The 22,813-nt window shown below is 34.9% G+C and overlaps 1 protein-coding gene and 1 pseudogene across 1 annotated transcript; both read left to right on the top strand.

Moving 5' to 3' along the window:
* The first annotated feature begins 613 nt into the window (after window positions 1-613).
* Window positions 614-6,408, top strand: LOC120128886 (protein kinase and PP2C-like domain-containing protein). The gene is given in 13 exon segments (XM_039146494.1): window positions 614-846; window positions 928-1,131; window positions 1,134-1,211; window positions 1,642-1,709; window positions 1,847-2,070; window positions 3,101-3,152; window positions 4,243-4,792; window positions 5,146-5,215; window positions 5,300-5,519; window positions 5,603-5,654; window positions 5,657-5,706; window positions 5,853-5,948; window positions 6,072-6,408. Coding segments are annotated over 13 exon segments (1,974 nt in total). The 5' UTR covers window positions 614-731; the 3' UTR covers window positions 6,267-6,408.
* Window positions 6,409-15,069: 8,661 nt separating this feature from the next.
* On the top strand, window positions 15,070-21,843 carry LOC120128612 (annotated as a pseudogene).
* Window positions 21,844-22,813: the final 970 nt, after the last annotated feature.

The raw sequence follows: 22,813 nt of genomic DNA, 5'->3' as shown, positions 1-22,813 counted from the left end.
ATATTGCTTCGAATGACAGCTATAAAGGACCAGTGGCAACCTTAGAGTGCGATTTAACAGGCTGGAAAGGGAATAACAAACACCAATTCTCGCTCAAATCAGCATATGAAATCCGACGAGGACCATACGTGAAGAAGGAAACGCTGTGGAAGACTATACACAGTTTCAAACCTATTATGCTATGTTAAACATTAAAATAATACGACTTAAAAAAAAGGATAAACTATGCATTTAGTATCTCCCCTATCACTTTTATTTCATTTGTCAACCAACTATTTTTCTTATAATGATACGTAATATTATGTTTTAGTTTATTTTAGTCAATAATTTTAAAAATTAATAGAAATATTAACGTAATATTTTTATTTTTCTATGATAACATAAAATTAATTTATGGTGACATGTTAGTAATTTTTAAATGCAGGTAACTAAGATAAAACTAAAGGTTAGTTATGATATTGAAAAAAATAGTTTGGTGACCAAAACGGAACAAAAGGGATAGTTGGGTATTAAATGTATAGTTTACCGCAAAAAAAATAAGTGATGGCAGAACTTCTCCCGATACAGAACCATAAAACAGGAGCAACCAAAGACAAACAGAGAAGTGTCCGACAGTTAAGCACACAGATTTGGGAAATTTCCATAGAAGCTTCTGTTGCCGGGAAACTTCCCAAATCCAAATCCCATCCCTCTTATTTTGGGTTTCCCGCTGGAAAATTAGTGGACGGAAAATGGGCTTAGACATAGTGGAGCCAAACACTTGCGTTAGAGGTTGCTGCTCTAGCAATTCAATCCCTCTTCACCTTCCTCCTTCTTCCTTCTCTCTTCTATCCCCAGTTGCCAGGGGTAACCTTTTCTTCTCTTCTTTTCCTTGCCCTTACTTTGTACGCAGAATTTGCTACCTGTTGTGTTTTTTTTTTGTGATAGGGGCTGAAAGCGTTGTTTACGAAGCAATTTTGGATGGAAAGAGAGTTGCTGCTAGGAAGCCAATCCTGTCTACCTCGGAGGAGTTGGATAAATTTCACAAGGAATTGCAGCTCCTTTGCCAGCTAGACCATCCTGGCATTGCTACCCTCGTCGCCGCGCATGCCAAGCCTCCCAATTATATGTTTTTCTTCGAATTCTACGAACAACCAATCTGGCTCATAAGTTACACGTGCAAGAATGGATTCCCGATCTTGATCAGGCGCTCTCAATCATGCTCCAATTAGGTATATCTTCATTCTCCATTATTAAAAAACTTGATAATAACGCATGCTACTTTTACTGCTGAACTTTGGATTCAATTGTCAATTCAGCTGAGTCCTGATCATAAGCTTGGAGATATTAAGATTATATTGACATAGCTTGGACAACAGTGAATTGCTTTAGGTGCTAGGATGCTTCATTGAATGAGAGTTTGTGCTGTTTCATGCTTTTGATTTTACCTGAAACTTTGGTTTTTCAGTATGGTTGATGTGGGGTGTTCAGGGGTCTATTAAAAGTACTTTTTTTCAGTTTATACGGAGAAATGGCTATTTGGCTTTTGTTCTGAAACAATGCTAGAAACATAAATGCTTGGTATCAGAGAACATAAAATTACTAAATTTCCTTTTTAATGATGTTACAGCTTGTGCTCTTTCTGTTGTTTTTTTCTTCCAGCGAAGGCCTTGCAATATCTGCATAACAAAGGAATCATACATAGAGATGTGAAGCCAGCAAATGTTCTTGTAATTTTCCTTTTATAATCTTCTGATCTCTTTAGTTGTCCTTATTATCTGGTTGGTGTTAGATGCTATTAGAAAAATGATTTTAATTGATTGACTTTTGAGCTTAAAGTTATATTACACCGCTAATGCATATGCAGCTTGACAGAAACTTTTCTGCACACCTAGCTGACTTTGGTTTGGCAGAGTATAAGAAGGATCTCAGAAGAGTCTCTATCGAGAATTGGAGATCATCAGGTAAGCCAACAGGTGGTTTTCACAAAAAAAATATGGTTGGAACTCTTATTTACATGGCCCCTGAGATATTGACGAAGGAGATACATACTGAAAAATCAGATGTCTACAGCTTTGGAGTGTCCATCAAGTAAGAATAAGGATTCTTGAAGCTTCTGTTAACAGTGTATTGTTTATATAGTCTATGAATAAGGATTCTTGCTATGCTAACATACAATATAGATTGCACGTTAACCTAATTTCAAAATATGCTCATAGGCTAGTTTGCTGTTCATCTTAAATGCTAAGATTTTCGTTTTGTGGGGCAATGGAAGTATATACAATATTTCAGATTGGGTTAAAAAACATTTTGGTCCTTTGCATTATAAAGATTTATTTCAGTACTAATCTCTTAATGTTTCTATTGAAGTGCCAGAATTGTTAGAATTTAACTCTTGCATTGTAGTAAACATTTTGGTAACTTTGCTGGATTTTGTGATGTGAAAATTTAGATCTCGTGAAATCAATGTTGAATATGTTGCTTGGAATCGGGGGTGAGTTGAATAGAGAAATGTGTTCAACACATGTATGTTCATTTTTCTAAGTTTTTTTCATATATTTAGGGTACCTTGATACCCATGTCCAGTGGATATGTTTTCAAATTAGGTACTCTATGGAAACTGAAGAGTCGGATCAAAATAGTGAAAACATACCCTAATCACTGCCCTTACAAGTTGAATCTATTTTTCCATCATTTTTCTTTCATCTTTACTTCTATGGTATGCACATTGTCTCTATCTGTGTGTTTGTTCTATTTTTAGTGTCACTGCCGCCAGTAGGTACTGTACACATAAATGCCTCATATGCAGAGACATCCCTGCTTCCCAAAGCCCTACAACAATTGCATATTAGGTGGATCACTATTCACTGGATCTGGTTTTGCCTGGGTACTATAATTAGCTCTTACAGTAACTGTTAAGTGATACCACCTTGAGCCAGATTTCTATGCTCTAGCATGGTTAATCATGTTTTGCTTATGCATTATGGAGTAATGTTTCCTTGTTTGTCATTTGAATTCAATAGTTGATAAATTGCAGTGAAACATTAGGCTATGGTTAATCTAGTTCTTTTGCTGCTCTGTAGGGCTATAACCATGAAACTTGATTTCCGTTTAATTGCAGTGAACTGCTAACCGGCATTGTCCCATACACTGATATCCGTGCTGAAGCTCAGGTCAGTCTTCTCTTGACTATGCTTAACATTTTTTGTTGATAAGTGATATTGTTCAGTACCAGACTAATTTGAATTTGCATATGCTTATCGAGAAAATTTTCAATCTCCAAGGCATAGCTTATTGTTTAATGCTTAGATTACCTATTGCTTGTTAGTATTATACTGAAGAGATCTCAGATTAGGTTACATATTATTATCTTAATAAATCTGTCAGTCACCTTGCCGGATTTATCTGTGTGGCCCAAGTAACAAGGAAAATTGTTCAGTCATTAGCCTTTACAGAGAATATCTAGGTTGTGCTCAAGGAAGCTCATTTCGATATAAGTTCTGTTCCTACATTTGTTTACTTGGAGATTAATGGGGAAAGTGGCAAATAAATTTGTTCTATTTATGTTGGAGTTTCTGGCGCGTGAAGAAGTATCCTCATTGGCCAATTCAATATAATCATCTATTTGTTTATGATTATTTTACTGTCATTTTGTGCTTTCAAAGGACAAATTGATTCCTCTTTTCTTCCTACAATGCTTACCCTGTGCCAGGCAGCAAAACCAAATATAAGCTGCTTCCAACTCAGAGCTACCTGCTCCAGGTAGCAGTCAAAATTAATTAGCGGGGTGGACAAACTTTAAAAGAAAGTTTGAGGAATTTTGAACAAGTTGTGCTTGTATATTAATCAAGTTGAATTATATCTTTTTTATCTTTTTCCTTCCATATTATTTTAAGCTAACTGAATTTTAACGATTTTTGCATCTGAATTAACTTAGGATGAATGGTAAGTTATAGAACAAAATGCAGCCAAATATTTTTTGCAATCTCATTCCTCACTGCAATTTCTCTTCCAACAAATCATGTTCAAAAGTAAATCTTAGTTTGCACTTTCTATAAGTTTCATGCTGGTCATTTAATGTCTAGAATTGAAGAGAGAAACAAATTGTGTCCACACAGATTTATTTTCTGCTTTTTTTTTAACATGGAGCATGGTCATTGGATTACCGCAAAGCTAATTGCTTTTACATTTCTGACCATAGCTATTGAAAACTCTTTGTTGTTAAAATTTTAGTAGTTATTTGTAATTTATTGCTACTGGCAGGCCCACACTGTTCTGGAGATGAACTATACTGAACAGCAACTTACTGCAGCTGTGAGCTCTGGTGGACTGCGACCAGTTCTCGCTGGTATTGACTCTGGAATACCAGCAAGTATGCTGTCACTAATTCAAAAGTGTTGGGATGCAAATCCTCAAAATAGGCCTTCTTTTGATGATATAGTGTTAGAACTGGATGGTATTCTGCAACAAAGAAAGAAAATGGGGAAAGAAGGTTTTTCTCTTCAACTATCTTCCATTTCCCATGGTCATCAAGTCATTGATAGCGTTAAGAACCTTCATACCTATCAGGAAAAGATTAACTGGTCTACACAGGGAGAATGTTTATCCAAAGGAACTTCATTTGGGGTAAATTCTGGTTTGAGAATGTGGCTGGATTCTTTTGATGATTCTTTGGCATACCTTCCTTTGCTTTCTTGGGGATCCTTTGCTACATGTGGGAGAAGGGAGAGTATGGAGGACACACATTTTCTTATGCCTTTCGTATGCAACGAGAAGGATGTTCATGCTTTTGGTGTCTTTGATGGCCATAGAGGTATGCAAAACAATGACAATGCTGAAGATGCAGAAGAGATTAGATATGAGGATAAATGCTTGTAATGGCCACCAGAAACTTCTAGGCAATTAATATTGCGACTCTAAAGCCATTTTAAATAAAAACATCGAAAGAAAAGTAGGACACCAGGTTAAGTGTTCGAATTTTTTAAATAAAATCGTTTCTGAAAAGGCAATCTTGTCTAATAAGAAATCAACCCTAATACTTCACTCCCCCCACCTATGGAAGCTGTTGCCACTTTGAAGTTACTAAATTTGTCTGTGTTCAGGTTTAGTCTAGTTTCCTGTTCCTTTACCATGGATATAAGTTTATGTACTTTATAACATTTGCAGGTGGTGCAGCAGCTGAGTTTTCAGTTCAAGCATTGCCTGAATTTCTGAAAACCTTAGGTTCTACAAGCAGGTGTGTATCACTTTTGCTGCTTTGCCTGCCTCAATCAAATTATTATCTATTTTATGGACTAAATAATTGTATATATGAGTGCAGTCCTGCTGATGCACTGGTGGAAGCATTTGTTAAGACAGATGTTGCATTTAGAGATGAACTTGATTCTCATCGAAAATCAAGGAGGGTTATCCAGAAAGATTGGCATCCTGGCTGCACGGCAGCGGCTGCTCTAATAGTTAGAAACAAGCTTTTTGTTGCTAATGCAGGTGATTGCAGGACAATTTTATGTCGGAGAGGATGTCCCTTAGCTCTAAGCAGGGTAAGTTATGTTAATTTGTTAGTCATATATTGTACAACTATTGCATGTTACTATGCTAAAACTAGTTGACTCTGACATGTTAGGATCATGTTGCAAGCTGTCCTGAGGAGAGAAACCGAGTTATCAGTGCAGGGGGGAAGTAAAATGGCAAGTTGATACATGGAGGGTTGGTCGTGCTGCACTTCAGGTTTGCCCCTCTGTAAATCTTTGCAATATTGACTAAGGTAGAAGTTAATTCTTTAAGGGTTCTGCATGCAAATGCTTGGTAGAATGAAAAGCTTATAAATCCTTTAACATGCCAAATACCACCTCTATTGATGTGTCTTTTAATAGGTAACTCGCTCCATCGGTGATGATGATCTGAAGCCTGCTGTAACTGCAGAACCCGAGATAACTGAAACTGTACTTTCGGCAGAAGATGAGTTCCTGGTAAGGCTCATTTTCGCTGTTAAAAATAGAACATTTTTTTATGACTGATAACAATTGGACTTCTAATATTTAGAATAGACGAGTTTTAAGAAAATGTATCTTAAAATAGGGTTTGATTGGCAGGTAATGGCTAGTGATGGACTTTGGGATGTTGTGGGCGACACGGAGGTGATAACCATCATTAGGGATACGGTTAAAGAGCCTGCAATGTGTTCGAAAAGATTGGCGACGGAAGCTGTAGCACGTGGCAGTAAAGATAATGTAACAGTCGTCGTTGTCTTCCTTCGTCCGGTATCCACGGCGGAGAGAGTTTACTAGGGGTTTACCTCCGAAACTGTCAACTGTTAAAGGTTGATTTTGATAGCATTCTGTGCATTTAATTCAACTATTTATTTTCAATGGAAAACACAACGCAGCCAGAATATTAAATAAGATGAAATTGATGATCCATGTTCAGAGCAAGAGAGAATCCTCCAAATAATTTCCTTTAAAAGTAGAGATTGAGATTTGGTGTAACTTGTATTGTATACTTTTTGTTCTTTATCATTGTAATCTCTCTCTTTCAACTAAACTACTAAGCTGGAATATGCATAATTATTGAATAGTGGCTCAAAATAATAATACCAAGGCTTTGCCCTTCGCCATTCCTTTTACAACATCGTGAGTGGAGAAAAGACTAAAAATGGAAAATCACTTGATAAAGTTACATCACTGTTTTACACTTTTAAAAATAACTGAAAAGCTTATCCAAATATATTTTTTGAATCGACAATTAAAATTATATATAATTTACATAAAAATAAATTTCCAAGATATTCTTTAATGGTTAAATTCTATGATTAGTATTTCCATTATATAAATTGTAGGTTTAGTTCTTGTACTTTTATTTGGTTGTTTTTACTTTTTGCACTTTTCAGATTTTGAACTTTTGATCCTTAGGACCTTATCCAAGCTTTTGCTGACTCTATTCCCATATGTAATGGGGTAAGGGGGAGGTAGGTAGTAGGCTGCCCCCAACGCTAGGTTGAGAGCAGCTTCGTGGAAGACCTCCGTTATGAATTGCTCTCAGTGGGACTCAATCCCAAGACCACAGGTTAAGAGCCTTGCGCTCTACCAACTGAGCTAGATGGTCAATTCGACCTTATCCAGCTATAGCTGTAAATTTATTAAATTAAAATTTGTCATTAGTATTTGTATTTTACATTAGTTGTAGATTTAATTAAGTTTACAAATTGATGATTTATGGTCTTATAGTTTATTTATATAATATATTATTTAAATTAAGACTAAAATTTTAAATTCTAAAAATTAAATTACTAAAATTAAATAAATTAAAATATATATATTAAATCTACGATTTATATATAATATACGTATTATTTATAAATTTTGACATTTGATCTTCAGAGGTTGGTGCACACTTTTTATTCTTAACATGTTATTTTGGTGAATCTGATGGAAATTAAAATTTTATTTTAAGCATTATAAGAGTTTATCACTCAAAGTCTTATTCATATTTATTATAAACTTTTGTTCTTCAATAATATTATCTATTGTAGAATTAAGTTTCTAAGTAATAATATAAATAATTATTTTAAATAAATTATTAAATAAATTACAGATGTGACACCTGCTATGAATAAATTTAACTTTTAATCATTTATTATAAAGTAATATAAATTTAATTAATTAAAATTTTTAATCATTAATAACTAAACAATGAAAAAATGATTTGCCATTTATGAAATTGATATAATAAAAATTTAATCATTAACCTAATCTTATCTTTTCTTACAATAATATTTTAATAGAGATGTCTCAAGACTCAAATTATTTATTCAAAATTTCGTGAAAATATAAGATATTATATTATTTTACCTCCTACTAATTAAATATTTTCTTTAAATGTGGTATTTTTTTAATATTCTAAATTAAAAATGATATTATATGATTTCCTTTTAATTCAAATATTAATTTGGTATGACTTGCAGTTCACGATTATATTCTAATTAAGCTAATATTAATTGATTATTTCTGATTTTATTCATATACTAATTAATAGCCATAATATATTATTCCAATTTTCTCCTATGTGAAAACTGTAACACCCCCAACCCGTATCCGACCCGGAACAGAGTCCAAGGTATCACATTGACTTTTCAAAACTTTTGCTTGTACAAAATTAGTGAATGATTTTAAACTTTTATAACATATAACTTATTCAAAAAGTTTACAAAACTATTCAGAGCTTATACAATACATTATTTTGAATACATGCCAACTAAAACTTTAGTTGTTAACATACATATTATTCATCTTTCTTCTGATCTGACCTTCAGTAAGGAGAACTGACCTGTCTTGCTCCACATTGCTCTTTACTCTTCTCACTTCTATAACCTACGTGTGAAACAATCACGCGCTAAGTCTATGACTTAGTGAGGCAATAAACATATAATGTAAACATTTACTAGTAATCATTTCTTACAACTCATATACTGTTATATGTAACAAATACATACATATATGTCATTTTCATTCATATCTCTTATCACTATCATTGATTCCTTTTATCATATAATCTTATAATTACCATTTGTACCATCATATATCACACATAACATTTAATAAGGAAACAAACATATCATCATATTCAGTTTATTAATGTTATCTCTTTATTAGCCCATGGTACACATGTGAGAACTATAGATACGTGAGTCTATTGAGGTTGTGCACCACTATGCTGTCACCACAACTCGTATAAATGTCCCGAAAGACCTATCCAGAGGTCACAAAGACCCCGACAACTATCCAGAGGTCATAAAGAACCTCGGCAACTGTCCATAGGTCCCGAATAACCTAGGTAAACTGTCCATATATCTCGAAAGACATAGGTAAACCCTCGACTCTTGGCATGCCAACTATACCTCTAGCTCTCAATATACATAACATGAGCATTTTCACTTATACACTTTCATTGCTCTTACGATTACATATTACTTTTCTTCTGTCACAAATCACATGTGCATATAGTCACATAGTTTACTTTCATGCAATTCATGTCACTTTTCATGTAAACATATGATTCACTTTCACATATCATATATTCTTTCTCTTTCATATAACTCATGTCTTGTGATCATGTAAACATGTATCACATAAAATAACATGTCAAACCTATCATTCCACTGATACAATATTCTCATATATTCATGTAGTTTAGTATCATATATCATATGAATCATATAAATCATGTCACATATACTCATGCATACATAGAATTCACAGATCAAATAACATTTGACGAGTTACTTATTACCATAGTAACTCCATCACTGGCTCGTCGCAAGCCAATGCTTATTCGATAACATAAGTACAATAAAATTGCACTCACATTGACCTCACTAAGTTTCAATCCACTTTATGATTTCATCTCTTTCGATCGAATCTTACCTTGATACACAACCCAGAACTTGTTCGTGTTCGATATCTACATAATTATACATTGATACATATCAGTATCCCATTGTTATAATCTAATCTATCATTTCTTAGACTAGAAGAAATGTATATTTCAATTTCCCCTTGAAGTGCATCGATGCATGCTACAGTGCATCGATGCATTCTTTAACATGTGCATCGATGCACTACCCATGCATCGATACACAAATTACCTTCGATGTTTTCATTTTAAAGGATGCATCGATGTACTCCTTATGCATCGATACACCATTTGCATTCGATGTTTCTTCTTTAAAGAGTGCATCGATGCACATTCAATGTGCATCGATGCACCTTGCCCAGAATTTGCATTTTAAGCCCGAAAATCCATTCAATTCAACTCAAATGCTTCATATTTCATCCCCTTTCATATTCCTTACTTACATATACATATTTGCCCTCATTTCTACTCAATAATCACTTCTTTAACCTCCATATCCTATTCTCCTTAAGAAATTCAAGAATCATACCCAAATTTTAGCATGTTACAAATCCAATTCTAATACTTCATACATGTTAATTAGATTGATGACAAGTCAAATTCACTCTAAAATCTTATTAAAGAACCCTCTTTCAAGATTTCACTTATTCCTCTCTTTTCTTTAATCCCCTTTATTCTCTTCATCTTATTATTTCAAGATAATTTAAGCTCTTCTTATGCTTAATTATCACCTAATAATCAAAACTCAACCTTAAATTTCAGCTAATAATTAACAAATAAAGAAACTCACCTTTGCCTAGCTTGGGCACGTTGGAGAAGAAGAAAGCAAGTGAAGAAGAAGAGAGTTTTCATATTCCTCTCCCCCACGTGTTAATCTCCTAATAAAGGGGAAAATATATTTCCTTGTCAATTGACCATTTTACCTTTTACTTCATTTAATAATTACCAACAACTTTTATGATTTATTTCCAAATAAATCATTGAACTAATCCATGGTTCTACTCTAGTCACCAAATTCTAAAACTTTACAATTTGATCACTAACTCGGTATTAAGGATGTTACAAATCTCTCCTCCTTTAAAGAAAATTTTTCCTCGAATTTTCACTGAACATATCAGTAAGAACATATCTTCTAATATTCTCATATTACTTCCTTTACTTAATCTTTCCTTGCTTTATTCCATTATTCCTTTATCTGTTCCAAATTGAAATCTCCTTATACATAAATCATATATTTCCTTTCATATTCATATACTCTCGTCTTATCACTTATACTCATCTTTATGTACCAATCTCCATTGCATCTTCATAACTTTGATCAGCCATTTCTTATACAGAGCTTCATTCTTTATCATTTCTTATACTTGTATTTTTTTTTCTTCCATAAGGTTTCATGCAAATACTTATCTCCTTTTCTACATCATAGTGATCTGATCAGAATACACAACTATATTCAGTTTCACATCATAATTGATTAACTCAACTTTATATTTTCTTCCAATCTTATAACTCTATCTCTTTTACTCTAATATCTAGTCAATAGCATCTATTCAATCTAGGGCACAAACCCTAGTTAACCAATCATATATCCTACCTTTCATCATTTCTTAATCTTTGTCTGTACTTTAATACACATGATCTTTTGATATTACTTTATACTTCTCTTTCAATCCTTACTTTCCCTCAACCATAAGTATCGTTATTTCCTTCACTATATCTCATTCATATGATCAACATATTTTGCACCATGTAATCTCGTTAGCCAACGCTAACTTTTCTTCTAGAGTATAAACCCTTATCATATCCACACTCTTGCTTATACACCATACTATTTCTTTGTTTCAAATCCATAACTCTGATTTCATTCATTTTATAAAATTATCACTGATGCACTTATTGTTAAACTCTTATACAATTCTAACCACATCATTTGATATTTTAACGTTCTTATGATGATATTTGTCCACCATACTCTAGTTTTCTCTCATAATAACGAAACTTCTCAATTTAACTTCTCCACTTTGGAGAAATAACAACCATCTAACATTATCTTCATATTATTTATTCAAAGGTCTGTAACAACATAACCTTTCTCGAATTCACCCTTGAACTCAGATGCTCTTAACTCTTTTAATTATTTCTATACATTCATTCAACATCATGAAACATTCTCTAATCTTATACAGACATTCCCTAAGATTTTCGCTCTTCTCCCTGCCTGGCCAGGGCAGGTGAATATTATTACCTTCATGTCTATCGCCTTGTGCTTCACTTTGGAAGCTCTCATATAGTCATGTGCTCATATTATTTCTTCTATCACATATCATGTGTGCATATTATCACCCAATTCATATCATATAACATATATATCTCCTAAATCATTCTCAAGTATTCACTTATCTTATATAATATAAACAATTTAACTCTATTAACAAGACAACACCCTTCTTACCCTATCAGATAAGAAATTTTCACTCTATGTTGACATGTACACATTTTTAAAACTCATTTGACTTCGGTTTAAGCCTAGAATCGCCTAAACCTTAGCTCTGATACCATTAAACGTAACACCACCAACCCGTATTCGACCCGGATCCGAGGTATCACATTGACTTTTCAAAACTTTTGCTTGTACAAAATTAATGAATAATTTAAAACTTTTATAACATATAACTTATTCAAAACGTTTACAAAACTATTCAGAGCTTATACAATACATTATTTTGAATACATGCCAACTAAAACTTTAGTTGTTAACATACATATTATTCATCTTTCTTCTGATCTGACCTTCGGTAAGGAGAACTGACCTGTCTTGCTCCACATTGCTCTTTACTCTTCTCACTTCTGTAACCTACGTGTGAAACAATCACACGCTAAGTCTATGACTTAGTGAGGCAATAAACATATAATGTAAACATTTACTAGTAATCATTTCTTACAACTCATATACTGTTATATGTAACAAATACATACATATATGTCATTATCATTCATATCTCTTATCACTATCATTGATTCCTTTTATCATATAATCTTATAATTACCATTTGTACCATCATATATTACACATAACATTTCATAAGGAAACAAACATATCATCATATTCAGTTTATTAATGTTATCTCTTTATTAGCCCATGGTACACATGTGAGAACTGTAGATACGTGAGTCTATTGAGGTTGTGCACCACTATGCTATCACCACAGCTCGTATAAATGTCCCGAATGACCTATCTAGAGGGTCACAAAGACCCCGACAACTATCCAGAGGTCATAAAGAACCTCAGCAACTATCCATAGGTCCCGAAGAACCTAGGTAAACTGTCCATATGTCTCGAAAGACATAGGTAAACCCTCGACTTTTGGCATGCCAACTATACCTCTAGCTCTGAATATACATCACATGGGCCTTTTCACTTATATACTTTCATTGCTCTTATGATTACATATTACTTTTCTTTTGTCACAAATCACATGTGCATATAGTCACATAGTTTACTTTCATGCAATTCATGTCACTTTTCATGTAAACATATGATTCACTTTCACATATCACATATACTTTCTCTTTCATATAACTCATGTCTTGTGATCATGTAAACATGTATCACATAAAATAACATGTCAAACCTATCATTCCACTGATACAATATTCTCATATATTCATGTAGTTTAGTATCATATATCATATGAATCATATAAATCATGTCACATATACTCATGCATACATAGAATTCACAGATCTAATAACATTTGACGAGTTACTTATTACCATAGTAACTCCGTCACTGGCTCGTCGCAAGCCAATGCTTATTTGATAACATAAGTACAATAAAATTGCACTCACCTTGGCCTCACTAAGTTTCAATCAACTTTATGATTTCCTCTCTTTCGATCGAATCTTAACTTAATACACAACCTGGAACTTGTTTGTGTTTGATATCTACATATTTATACATTGATATATATCAGTATCCCATGGTTATAATCTAATCTATCATTTCTTAGACCAGAAGAAATGTCTATTTCAATTTCCCCTTGAAGTGCATCGATGCATGCTACAGTGCATCGATGCATTCTTTAACATGTGCATCGATGCACTACCCATGCATCGATACACAAATTACCTTCGATGTTTTCATTTTAAAGGGATGCATCGATGCACTCCTTATGCATCAATGCACCATTTGCATTCGATGTTTCTTCTTTAAAGAGTGTATCGATGCACATTGAATGTGCATCGATACACCTTGCCCAGGATTTGCATTTTAAGCCCTAAAATCCATTTTATTCAACTCAAATGCTTCATATTTCATCCATTTTTATATTTCTTACTTACATATACATATTTGCCCTCATTTCTACTCAATAATCACTTCTTTAACCTCCATATCCTATTCTCCTTAAGAAATTCAAGAATCATACCAAAATTTTAACATGTTACAAATCCAATTCTAATACTTCATACATGTTAATTAGATTGATGACAAGTCAAATTCACTCTAAAACCTCATTAAAGAACCATTTTTCGTGATTTCACTTATTCCTCTCTTTTCTTTAATCCCCTCTATTCTCTTCATCTTATTGTTTCAAGATAATTTAAGCTCTTCTTATGCTTAATTATCACCTAATAATCAAAACTCAACCTTAAATTTCAGCTAATAATCAACAAATAAAGAAACTCACCTTTGCCTAACTTGGGTACGTTGGAGAAGAAGAAAGCAAGTGAATAAGAAGAGAGTTTTCATCTTCCTCTCCCCCACGTGTTAATCTCCTAATAAAGGGAAGAAAATATCTTTCCTTGTCAATTTACCATTTTACCCTTTACTTCATTTAATAATTACCAACAACTTTTATGATTTATTTCCAAATAAATCATTGAACTAATCCATGGTTCTACTCTAGTCACCAAATTCTAAAACTTTACAATTTGATCACTAATCAGGTATTGAGGATGTTACAAAAACACTATAAATATCGTTGGGCTGATCATGACTTTTGTTAAACAAAGTTTTGTATGAAGTTAGAATAATATATACTCTTTGGATATATAATATGAAGGCCAGAGAGAGCGGGCCGGGAGAATTTCGAGATCTTAATTAAACATTTTTGAATTGTAACATTTCTTATTACAATTACATAATTAAGTATATTTTTTATGTTTTGGTTTTATTGTAGTTGATGGATAACCTAGCTTGTTGTTGATTGTCTTGTTACTGTCTACCATTTTCATCATATATCTACGTTGGTTTTGTGTGCCTCCTTTTATGTGTCTACAACATTAAGTTGAGTTTGTGATAACTACATGCAACATTGTTTTTTCATAATTCAGATGGATCAAGTTTTCTGAACATATGAGTAGTTATTTTTAAGGTTAAATATTTTTTGCCGAAATCGCTGAAAGAATTATTTACTAATTGTATAATTGAAAATCTTATTTTTTCCATAAACTATGTTAAATGCAGATTAATAATATAAAAATATTAAATAAATCATCTTGGGTGACAAAATAATACCAAATCAATTTGGTTAATATGCTATATCAATATTTGATCACTTTAAATAATCGATTTATTATAAATAAAAAATATTAATAATTAATTTTAAAATATTTAGTGGAAAAAAATACTTAAATACTACTAGTGACTTTAGGTAATCTATCCTTAGACAAAAATGAAATAATGCCAAGGAAAAGCCCCTTACAAAGGCGGAGGTGACGAGCAGCGGCCGCCCTGTCTTCCTACGAAACGAAATTGAATGCCACCTTCTTTCCGGTGTGGACATCGAACCTGAAGATTACCAATTCTCCCTCTTAAAATCGGGTATCCTCATCCTCACCACCCACCGCCTCCTCTGGCTCCCTTCTTCTTCCGCCACCACCCCTACTTCCGCCTCATCCGTCCCTCTTGCCTCCATTTCCCATATCTTCTCCCAAAAAAATCTCTCAACTGCCTGTTCCACTCCCCCAGGATCCGCTTCCATGTCCTCGTCTCATCCGATGGTCGGGTTTTAGATACGGGTTCTGGGTCTGGTTCCAGTACAGGTTCGGGCTTGAGATCAGTTGTTGTGACGGCAGTGGTTCGAGGGAAGGGGGACTGTGATGGGTTTTTGGTGAAGTTTTGGGACAGTTGGCGGGCGAGAGAGTAATGAGACTTCAGGTTCAGGTTCTGGTTCCGGCTCGGGTTTAGCTTCTGGTACAGGGCAGGTACAGGAACCGGCGGGGGTTGTACTCGACTGACGGGTCCGTGAGAATGGTTGGGGTGGCGGGGATTTTAAGGAAGGAGCAAGAAATGTGGGAGAGCACTGATAAGAGTTTGCAGGATGCTTTTCAGGACTTAAAGGCTCTCATGGTAATGTGATTCATTTTATTCAATTATAACGAATGGAAGCAAATTATAGGGACTTTGGTTTTGATGTAAAAATTGTATCATTGCATTGAAATATAAACCCAGATGTAGTGGAAAATTGTCTTCTTTATTACATTGAAGTGTCCGGTTTCTTTACCAGAAAGAAGAAATATAATATATTCTTGATTCAGTTTCTGCTTTGAGTGTTTGTTCAAATGTTTGACATCGGTGAATGCAAGTGGAACGTGTCTTGAGTGTTTGGAACCAGTAGTAATTAGCCATAATATCTTTATCATAAGTTAGGACATGATATATTTAAACTTTTGTGTCAATGGCATGCATGAAAGGATTGATTAGGTTCAATGTAGTTTTGTTTTTTTATTGCAAAGATAGGTTCCGAGCTGTAGTTAATGATTTTTTAGTCTCTTGCTTTTGCTTGTTTTCTTTCGTTCTGATTGTTCAAGATTTAGAACTCTTTTGGATTTTCAGAGTAAAGCTAAAGAGATGGTGATGCTAGGAGAAAAAATGAGGCAAAAGTTTTTGTCTGGAACGAGTTCTCAAACAAGTGGAACTATTGACGAGGAGATGCAAGATTGGTTGTTGAGTGTTGGTATAATATCCCCAGTTACTAAGGAGTCTGCACGTGCCCTGTACCATCAACAATTGTCCCGTCAGGTTCTCTTCTCCCTCTCTTTCTTTTTTTAACTTTATTTTGGGGTTAATTTTAATGGTATTTATTACTTAATAATTCCTCTCAAGATAATTCTATAGAGCTTAGCTTATCATTCTATTTATACATTTTATAGAATCTAGGATTTTTATTTGGCTCTAAAGAAATCCTTAGAAATAAGATGGTTTTGTAGATGGGGATTAGTTGACTACTGCTTTAGTGTTTTCCCAGATGAAGTACAATTTCTTTTAATTGATTCAATTTTCAAGACTTAGATAACAAAATACTCCTGGAAGATATTTCACTTCTAATTCTGCTTTGTGCTTGTATATCCCATGGTTTCTCATTGGGAATATAAAATTAATCATCCAAAAATTTAATATCATGTTGGTAAAGGACTTGTCATGTGTAGTAGATTGGCTTTTACTTGATTTTCTTTTGAGAGCTAGTTTTGAATTAATCTTCCTCCCGAAAAAACTGAGACACTCATCAGCTACAACCACTGATTTCCCCTTTGCTTTTTGCTTTTCTCGTGTCCCGGTACCTTGCTTACCAACTCTACCCCCTTTCCCTTCTTAGCATTTCTACAACAAAATCACCAGAATTTGGAACGACGCTACCAAATTTATCGAATGCAATAAAAGAAAGCAAAGTTAGAGTCTTGCCTAATCCCATATCATCAGCAAAAATCCCTCCTCGCGAAGGCTCGGGACGTTTATCAGTCTGATAATTTGTCAGCACATTTACAAATTATCCTCCTTTCTCCTCCCAGAAGGGCTGCAACTCATTTGAATTCTCCTTATGGAGTAACCATCCTAAACCTTCCTTCTGGTGCAACAAAAGCTGAGATATAATAACCTCATTAGGAGGATCCACAGGTGCCATTGCCGCCTTCTTGCTAACATTCTTTTCGACCAACTTGAAAACCTTATCCAAACTCCGGGACTCTCCTCCAGCCCGGTTTCCCTTAACCACAGCAGCCTCCGACAACGTGAAAGACACATCAGAGTGGGCAATTAAGTTCAATCCGCCTCGTGAAATCGCGGACTAAATTCTCTCTAGCCTAGCCTAGCCTCTAGAAGCCATAAAAGGTTCTTCAACTACTAAATATCTTAAGACAAATGATTAAATTCTCTCTATTCTTAACAAACAAAAATCTCTACTCCAATCTTTAATCCCTTGTACAAAAAGATTGCCCTTTGCACAAGCTGGGCTAAAGATGGATTGAAAAACACATGGATTTGAAGTTAGAAATAATCAATATGCTAATTTCTCCCAACATTCTAAGAGAATCTATACTACCTTTTGGGGTTGGGATTCCTAACTTGATATATTTTGTAAGCATGACGAGCTCATAATAATCAGTGAAGCATTTGATGAAAACATAACAACAAAGGAACCTCACCTTGGACAAGTTAAGAAAATCTAAACTACTTTATTGGGGTTCAGATTTTCCTAAAATGCGCTTTTATATGAACTCAATATTTCATGATCATCAACCATTTCATCAAACTGTAAAGTCCTGTGGTCGTCAGTAACATCAGCTTCATCACCTCTCACTGCTACATCCTCATCCTGCTCCGGTTTTGCTACATCCTCATCCTGCTCGGGTTTTGCTACTTCTTCCTGCAAGCACATGAAGATATAAAATGTAATGAATAATAAGCAGTCCATCTAAATTCCCTTGTCAAATACTCAAATTTCATAACTGGATGATTATCTCATCACCAATCAATGAAAAGGAACATAAATGGAACACGGTTGAGATTAGAAAGAAAGGGAAATAAGAGCTATGGTGTGAAATACATGAAGAGATTAAGTTGTTCTATCAATGAAAAATCAGGTCCAAATTGCCGAATGGCCTAAAACACATTTCACCAAATATTGTGTTAACAATTCTGGTTAGACTCATTCTAGAAAGTGGTCAGAAGTATCCTGAGAACCTAGTCTATGTATCTTCATAATACCTAAAACAGGATTCATAATAACTTAATCAAACCTATACCGAGAGGCCAAGACACATCCTCCCAACCAACATGCCAACTATGGTTCAATCACAAATTTTTGCAGTACTAAACCGAAACAAAATTGTAACCACACAAACACTAGCACAAGAAGGAAAACATTTGATATATATATTTTTACTCCGATGATATAAAGCTTAGTTGGTTTCTAATGGAAGCAACAAAGACAAGAAATTCTTCAAGCACATACCCCATAAAACAACTCTGTGTCATGTTTTGACCATCTTACTCTGGGTGTTTTGTTCATGTGAGTCTGGTAATTGAAGTAGGTAGTTGATTTGGCACTGGCACTCACTTGATCATCTGCAAAACCTTGGTCTTGTTCTGAAGCAACGGGCTTTCTTCATCTTGAGCATTTAATTCATCAAATCACTTTTGAGTACTGCACAAAAGTAGTAAAACCATAAATCAATATACTGCATACAATGTTGAAAACAATTACAAAATTCTAAAACTCAATTTCATTTGATTGGTCAAAGGTACTCTTAAAGCTTTCGCCTCTTTCTTCTGCATAACACATCAGATTTGGGTCAGGTAAAGGACAATAGCAATGTATCAGCAAAGATAATAGAACTGATATTCTAACGCCAAAAGTCTTTGCAGGATTGGGGGAAGTATCATAATTTTTATACAAAAATAGAACTCATACTGCTAACCGCTCCTTATAATCAGCAAGTAGAATGAGATCCTTCAAGGCCACCCTTGCAAAGTCGATTTCATCCTCTGGCATGTTGAGTAAAGACTCATCCACTGGAAAAGAAAACATATATTTTAGTAGGTAATAGATAACAGATAAAGCGACATAGCTTTGAAATCTAGAAGCTGTAACAACAAAATCTTCTCTTTCTACGAGTTGAATGAGAAAATTTCTTCCGCTGTTCTTTTTCTGGATTATCTGATGCTTCATTGACTTTCTTATGATTTTGAGCTTCATTAGCTATCTCACGTTTTTGAGGAGGTTTTTCACTTTCATTCACGGGTTTCTTCGACCTCTTAGAAGGTTTACTCTTTGCCGATACATGTTCTACATTATATTCACCATTGTTGTCATTTTTATCCTCATTGATAGCTTAACTAAAGGGGTGTTCGGCAACGAGGCCATTGTCATTACCAGTCCCATCCTCAAGATCATCAACAATATGCAGATTAATCACCTGAGCTTCACTAGATATCTAATGATTTCGAGGAGTTTTTTCACTTTCATTCATGGGTTTCTTTGACCTCTTAGAAGGTTTCCTCTTTGCAGATATGTGCTCTACATTATATTCACCATTATCATTTTCATCATCATTGTTGTCGTCTTTATCCTCATTAATAGCATAACTAAGGGGGTGTTTGGCAGCGAGGCTATCGTGTTTACAAGTCCCATCCTGAAGATCATCAACAACATGCAGATTAGTCACCTGAGATTCGTTAGCTATCTTATGTTTTCGAGGAAGTTTTTCACTTTCATTCACGGGTTTCTTTGACCTCTTGGAAGGTTTCTTCTTTGCAGATACACGTTCTACATTACATTCACCATTGTCATTTTCATCACAATTGTTGTCGTCTTTATCCTCATTGATAGCATAACTAAGGGGTGTTCGGCAGCGAGGCCATTGTCATTACAAGTCCCATCCTCAAGATCATCAACAATATTCAGATTAGTCACCTGCTCTCTCAACCACTTTCTTGCTTTGCTTTTTCCATTCACCTCATCTCTCGGAAGACTGCTTGGACTTTTAAGGACTGGATACTAGAGAGGTGTTCCTTTCCATGATGTTAGAACTCAAGAACCAATAAAGGAACATAAGCAGTATAGCATCCCATAATGAAACTTGGAAATGAGTTCTATCCATGTCCAAGATTAGATACAGGAGAAGCAGTGGAAGAAAAAATTACCACTTCTCTAGCCACGACAAGAACATTTTCCCAAAGATCAACACCTGAGTTAGCAGCTACTGCAAGGTTTGAAAATTCCTCATTCACCGGACATTCAGAGGTGGAAGGATCTGGAGTTGAGCAATTGGGAACATGATCGGTTGGCAAGTCAGGAATTGATCTCTCTCCAAAGAGTGTTTTAGAAGGACCAAACTGAGCATTTGGAGGATGCATAACCGACTCAACCACAACAGGTGGTGAGTTGAGTACGCTAGTTTGTAGCCTGGGCTTGGGTTTGAATTTCCTTCCTAAACATCAACAAAGACATTAGAAAGGCACAACAAAACACCCCGCAGAGGAGTATGAATAACATAGCAATCAATCCATCACATACCAGAGGTAATCTTCATATCTGATATAGTATCTAGAGTGCCAATCAAAGTTATCAAAGGCTCAAGGCGCATCGAGGCGCAAAGTGTCCTGGAGCCTTGAGGCACGAGGCGCATGAAAGGTGCGGGATTCACGAAGGCGAGGCATGATATCCAAAAAATTATAACACATGTATATATTAATGCAATCAAACTCAAATACCATAGATACCCAATATTAGGCTTCAATAGAGTTTATTCTCAAATTCAAAATACCAACCTAACGTCATAAAAGTTATCAAGCATAATCAAGTACTAAGTTTAACAAAAACATTCAACATGCAAAAACAAAACATCAAATAAAGTCACTGATAATCATCATCAAACATCAAACTAATCCTCATCATCATCGTCAAGTGGTATGTCATCATCTTCCTCCTCATCCGTCTCACAATCCCCAATGTCTTCTTCTTCAGTGTCACCCTCCTCTAGTATAACAACTTCATCATCTTCATCATCTTCATCTACAAGGTGTGGTCTAGCTTTTTCCTTTCCTTTCGAGCTTGAACTAGCAACGTTCTTTCTTCTAGTATTATGGTCACGCTCATAAGCTCCGGAAGCTATACCAACATCCTTCCATGTCAAATCGTCATCATCAAACACATAATCTTCATTTTCTTCTTCATCCTCATCCATTCTACCAAGCAACCATTCGTTACTTTCATCAATGTCATCCAAAGAGATTGGATCAATGACATCACGATGATTATAGGTTTGCTTAATTTTTAGACTGTCACAAATTTTGATGAGCGGAAAAGAAAATATCAAATGCTGATAGATAAATAAACTTAGGTGAAGAAAGGACCAAAAACGATTACAAAGCTTATTTGTTTGAAACAATATAACGAAAATGGTCGTTCATTTTTGCAGACCATGTATGCATAGAAGAGAAGGCCATGCAGTAATAATTACAAGGTTTTAAGCCCACATCGCGCCTCAATTGCGCCTCGACTGAGCCTCGCGCCTCAGAGCCTCGCTGCGCCTAGGCTACGTGCCTCGCTTCAATGTTGAAAAAGCCCCGTCCAGTGAGCCTCTGTGCTTTTGCGCCTCAGGTGCGCTTTTTACAACTATGGTACCAATATTGGGAAGGCTCCTGCTTCCTGAAACTAAACAAATATTCAAACCAAATTAATCCAGGGTAGTAAATACAAACAAGAAATTCTGAAACTTTTACAGAGGTACCGTTCTTCTCCTGTGTCCTATTGCCTTCATTATCATTCCGAATATCTCCATCATTATTAGAGATTGAGTACATAAAGGATCAACACATTCCAACCCAGAAAATAAGTCTGCATTCTGAAAATAATGCCAATAGTGAACTGTGTTTTCCTTTTCACTTCATATGAAATCGATGTGCCAAAATCTACCAAATAATCGATCTGCTAACTTTTTTTTCGTTAGTTTTCTCATGTATTTTAGGATCCACGGAAAATCATATCCCAAACCCATATACAGATATTAATGAAAGAGCTCGAGCACTATAATTACTAATCAATGAGATAGAAACTATAGTTTTTCTTTACGTCTCCAACTGAGCTTTCAAAGCACGAATTTGTATCTTCGCAAACGGAAGCCTCAGCAAGCAGAGAATCTGTGTCAGCTACTTGGGAGCTCTTACTGTCAGCCACAATATTTTCGGGCTCGACAACCTGAACTGCATCAATGGCGGCGGATGCTACCATAGCGGCCTCCTTCGTAATTTTGCGCGCGGGGGGGGCGTTGAAGGGATTGAGCCAGAAGTTTCAACTGGCTTTACGTTTAAATTTGGGCTGACACCAGCACGAGCTGCCAAGAGATTCAAAATCTAATTAAAACAACCAAAAGAAAACAACACAGAAAGAAACAGGAAAACAAGAAAGAATGGAAGCTTTTTCTAACCTTGGGTTGCAAGCGGCGGCTCCGAAAATAAATCAGAATCTTCCATTACAATAACCTGGATTGGAACACTAAGAATATTGCTTTAAAACATTTGTTTCAAATGAACGAAACTGATTTAGAAAATAAATTAAATACACGGAAATTACATATAAACAGAACAAATCTGTAAATTATTTGCAAAACCAACCACAATATTCTGAGCTAAAGGAAACAAACA

This window comes from Hibiscus syriacus, unplaced genomic scaffold (assembly GCF_006381635.1).
Source record: "Hibiscus syriacus cultivar Baekdansim isolate YM2019G1 unplaced genomic scaffold, ASM638163v2 tig00110482_pilon, whole genome shotgun sequence".
Taxonomy (NCBI): domain Eukaryota; kingdom Viridiplantae; phylum Streptophyta; class Magnoliopsida; order Malvales; family Malvaceae; genus Hibiscus; species Hibiscus syriacus.
Note: the sequence above shows the minus strand (reverse complement) of the source record. Positions and strands in the feature narration are given on the sequence as shown.